We start from the raw sequence: 4,653 nt of genomic DNA, 5'->3' as shown, positions 1-4,653 counted from the left end.
ACCCTATGATGCAGACCTCCACACCTGAACTGGTGTGGAGGTGCACTCTGCTCAGAAATGAGTAAACATTTGAGAAAACCAAGGGTGACTTTCCTCTCCAGGGAAAGCAACTGCAATATACAAGTAAACATGGTGCATAAGAATATATAAAGTAATTTCATTAACTCTGTTTTCTTTCCACTTTTATCTCTTTATCATCCCAGTCAATCTGAATTTTCAATAAATGGATAATTCCACCATGGTAACTGAATTTCTCCTCCTTGGCTCTCCTGATGGCTGGGATCTGAGTTTCCTCTATTTCACAGTATTCCCAATGACCTACTTGGGTACCTTGTTAGGGAACCTTCTCATCGTCACTGTCACCACTGCTGACCAGAACCTGCACACACCCATGTACTTCTTCCTCAGGAACCTGTCCATCCTGGACATGTGCTTCATTTCCATCACTGTCCCCAATGCCTGTATCAACTCTCTCACTGGCATTTCAGTGACTGGTTGTGCAACCCAGATCTTCCTGGTCATTTTTTGTGCAAGTGTTGAACTTCTGTTTCTCACCATCATGGCCTGGGACCGCTATGTGGCCATCTGCCAGCCCCTCCAGTACCCTCTCATCATGAACCCTCAATTTTGTGTCCGCATGACCCTGGCTTCATTGCTCAGTGGTCTGCTGTATGCAGGTGTGCACACTGGGAACACATTTTGGCTGTCCTTCTGCAAGTCAAACGTGGTCCATCAGTTCTTCTGTGAGGTCCCCTCTCTGCTGAGGCTCTCCTGTTCTGACACCACCAGCAACAAGGTCCTTATTCTTGTCTCTGCTGTGGTCATTTGTGGTGGTTGCTTCCTTCTTATTGTCGTGTCATATTTTCGCATATTTTCTGCTGTGCTGAAATTTCCCACCAGAGCCCCAGGGAAGGCCTTCTCCACCTGCACCCCTCACATCCTTGTGGTGTCCATCTTCCTCAGTTCCATCACAGGTGTGTACCTGAGGTCCTCAGCAACCTCTGACACACTCGAGGACATGGTTCTCTCTGCCTTTTACACCATGGTTCCTCCCTTCCTGAATCCTCTCCTCTACAGTCTCAGGAACAAACAGGTAAAGGAAGCTGTGAGGAGATTAATGGGAAGACAGTTGTTCTCAGGGAAATGATAAAGATGCTTTTCAGTGCTATTCTTATTTCACTGTTTGAAGTTCTTAATTAGAGATCATGCTCTTCATAGCTAGGCTTCAGAAGTCATACTGCTTACTCTAATGTCACCTTATTGGGTCCTGGGTACTTCAACTTGTAAAATAATTTTTGTTTTAATTTATGAAATCATTTTTATTTATTCTTCAAAAAATGTATAATGTTAGCAAATGCATCTTTAATTAATGAGTATAATTCAAGTTGTATGTTATAATCATTTGAGATTATATCTGTTTATGATTCACCAAATAGTTTGTAGTACTTCAATCAAGTAAAGTCACAGATGCAAACCTTACAAATCAATCATGAGAACAACCTGATATCATTTGACCATATTTAGTGATCTCATTTAGTGATGTGTGAAATAAATCTGGAAGGTCTCTGGTACACAATTGTGTCAATTTAAATACATTGGAAATACACAAAAATCAAATCCTAAAGAAGTTATAACCAAAAGTGTAGAGGGAATCATAGTAGCATTTCTCTCCTTCTGGAACATAGAAAAATAGAATAGTCCTTGTCCATGAAGTAAACAGAGGGCCATGGTTACCAACCCCTGTGTCCTGACAGTCAAATGCATCCCCTGGGGAAGACAAATTGCCTTCCTAGGCCTTGTTGGCTGCCAGTCTTTTTTATGTCCATAATTGACCCAGAGATGGGGACCAAACCTTGGGACTAAGTTGCAGTTGAGCATTAAGATGGTTGCCTCCACCATGTAACTTAATTCTGTAACATTTAAGACTTTGTCATGTCTGATAAAATGAAATGACAGACACTAATTATCTGACCTAAGTGTCTCCCCTATGTCAACTGTCAACTTTGTATAAGTATGTAATGTAAGCCTGTATCTATACATGTCCTCTAATGCCTTTTTGCAGTCTTTCATCCTCTCACACAGGTTATGTCTTTTTAAATATTTTAGTGGCCTAACTGGTATGTGTTTTGCTAGTTATTAATTGCAACTGACATATACTCACTGTCAAAGTATCTTGAAATTTTAATATAACAAAATAAGAAAAAAAGAGTTCATACATATTGTAGGCAATGCATCAAACTCCAAATTCTAAGAATGATTTTTTCACCAGTTCACTAATAAGAAAAAGTGGACAAAATTATTAATATATGTATTACCTAGGAAAATACAAAAATCTAAATATATGTGTATAATGAATAACAGAATCTCTTAACATTTGCAGACAAGGGAATACTTGTAGTCAGGACCAATGAGCACCCCAGACAATCAGCAGGAAGCCTTGACCTGCTGTAACAGTATCCAACCAGAACACAGGCTCCATCCACTGTGTCTGATTACTGGGTCTCCCTGCTCCAATGATCCCTGTTAGAGCAGAAGGCCCTTCAGAGCACCACAGATGACTTCTGTGACCTCCACTTTTACAACCATAACCTACTGAATCCTAATGAGTGGCATTCAAAATCTTACATGAGTTGAGGTGACAAGTAAATTAAGTTTAACTTTAATGTATAAATTTAGAAAAAAAAATTAAATAGAATAACACCATTCCTATTGAGAGACATCCATCTTGGTGAAAGTCGTTGAATGTTTAACTTGTATTGTAAGATATTTTAACCAAAAAAGATGGTTGCAAAGGAGATGCAAATAACTAAATATTGGTACAAAGACTATATGAAATCCCATATCTGATGTCAAATTATGCAAAGCCATGAAGATAACTTCCCAAGGACAGAAAAAAAAGAGAACATCAGTTAAAAATAGATAATAGCAGCAACTAATTAATAAGATATTTCTTTTGTATATAAAATAAGGGATTGTTTTAATCTATTTTCTGTGGTTCTTCTCTTGTTGTTTATTAAATTATCTGCATCAAGAGACAATATCACCTTTACAGACATGGACATGGAAGAAGTAGTACTAAGCATGTGATTTAGTGTGGTCTACTGTTAAATGATTCAAAACAGAATGATAAGTAATGTCATTTTGACTTGGTGAAAGTGGCCATGTGAAGGCTCAGACTGGGGTGACAAAGGCATAGGTACTGAGTTTGGACACTTGGGTTCAAAGGGCAAGTCTCAGCAGCATGGCTTGATGAGGCAGTTCCTAGGAGCAGACTGACAGCTGATGAGCTCACAATGGGCCCCAACTTACTGGATCTAATGAGTTTCCTGAGCAAATGCTCAAGTTACTCTGGTTTTTTGATTCTGCTTTCTTTCTTTCTTTCTTTAAATATTTATATTTCTTTTAGTTGTAGTTGCACACAATACCTTTATTTGTACGTGGTGTGAGGATTGATCAAACCCAGGGCCTCGCTAATGCTAGGTGAGTGTTCTACCACTGAGCCCCAGCACCAGCCCCTTGATTCTGCTTTCTCAGTAAGAACTTAAAGGACCCTACAGTTTGTTAGTGCATCTGGTGATGCAAAGCTGGAGTGTAGAATATTGGAGTGTAGAATATGACCAGGGATGGAAGTGACCAATTCAGGTGTGTCCCAGTGTTCACTGAATCATCTGTGCAGATAGATATTTACATCAATATCAATTCAAAGTTTTAGATGTTCTTCTAATTTTTGTAATTTTATGGATGCAAACATAGTTGTTCAACATTTAAAAAATCAGAGATATACACAAACTTGAGCAGAGAAGTAGAAGCAGAGTCTAGTAGAAGTGTTGCATCTCCACCTGGTCCAGCAGCCAATCATGCTTGAGTCAAAGATAGAAAGGTTCCTTTCTAATGTACCAACAAAAGTGGATTTACTATGAGTAAAATTGCTCCTACTTTCATTTCAAGATACTGGTGCCAATGCAATGGCATGAAAGGCCACAGACTTCTATAGGACATAAGATTCCCAGTAAGACAGGATGTTCTTCCATCTTAAGAATCCTGCATCATGTCCAGATTTGCTCTGTCAAACTAACATGTGTCCAGCTCAGTCTACTCATCAGGGTGAATATTTTATGGTGTGTGGGGCATCAGTGTCACTTTTCCCCAATTTAGCAAGCCTTATTTAAACTTGGAATTGTATAGGATCTAGGATAAAAGATGGGGTGCAGAGTTTCCTTTCAAAAGTCAAATTGTTGATTTTTAAACTGCAATTGAGCTTTTATCCTACCTTAGTCACATCTCTTATGATGAAAGTGCAATATGCAAGGCCAGTATCAGTCCTGAATAGCTTAAGGGTTGATGTGAGTCTAAGAAGCAATCCCTGAGCACTACCCCTGCCTGGTCTAGGAGTAGGAAGCAACATTTTCTCAGCTGCTGGGACTACATACCAGTCGCTGTGGAAATGCAAATAATTTATTTTTGTTAAAATACCTCTTTAGAATTGTCTAATAGCACAGTGTGGGCCTCACTTCTCAAAGCTGGTATTTAGGTGGAGAAACTTCAGGTAGAAAGGTCAGCAAACTGAATTAAACATAAGTAGAAAACTGCAACTAATGAGTTTACTGTGAGGTTCCCAGATAGAAGACTTGAATTTTGCTCACTGGCATCCAC

General features: G+C 39.1%; 1 protein-coding gene across 1 annotated transcript; it reads left to right on the top strand.

The window, feature by feature from the left end:
• Positions 1 to 223: 223 nt before the first annotated feature.
• LOC143386884 (olfactory receptor 14C36-like) lies at positions 224 to 2,185 on the top strand. Its single transcript, XM_077108577.1, has 3 exons — positions 224 to 1,128; positions 1,662 to 1,697; positions 2,170 to 2,185. The coding sequence occupies exons 1-3, from the start codon at positions 224 to 226 to the stop codon at positions 2,183 to 2,185; spliced, it is 957 nt and encodes a 318-aa protein (XP_076964692.1).
• Positions 2,186 to 4,653: the final 2,468 nt, after the last annotated feature.

The sequence above is a fragment of the Callospermophilus lateralis genome, unplaced genomic scaffold (genome assembly GCF_048772815.1).
Source record: "Callospermophilus lateralis isolate mCalLat2 unplaced genomic scaffold, mCalLat2.hap1 Scaffold_957, whole genome shotgun sequence".
In the NCBI taxonomy this organism is placed as follows: domain Eukaryota; kingdom Metazoa; phylum Chordata; class Mammalia; order Rodentia; family Sciuridae; genus Callospermophilus; species Callospermophilus lateralis.
Note: the sequence above shows the minus strand (reverse complement) of the source record. Positions and strands in the feature narration are given on the sequence as shown.

What these genes read in the sequence shown, in the direction of transcription:
- LOC143386884 (XM_077108577.1), top strand. Translation starts at nt 224, where the DNA reads ATGGATAATTCCACCATGGTAACTGAATTTCTCCTCCTTGGCTCTCCT. An exon ending in AGGAGATTAATGGGAAGACA is followed by an intron (nt 1,129 to 1,661) that starts GTTGTTCTCAGG and finishes GAATCATAGTAG; the next exon opens with CATTTCTCTCCTTCTGGAAC.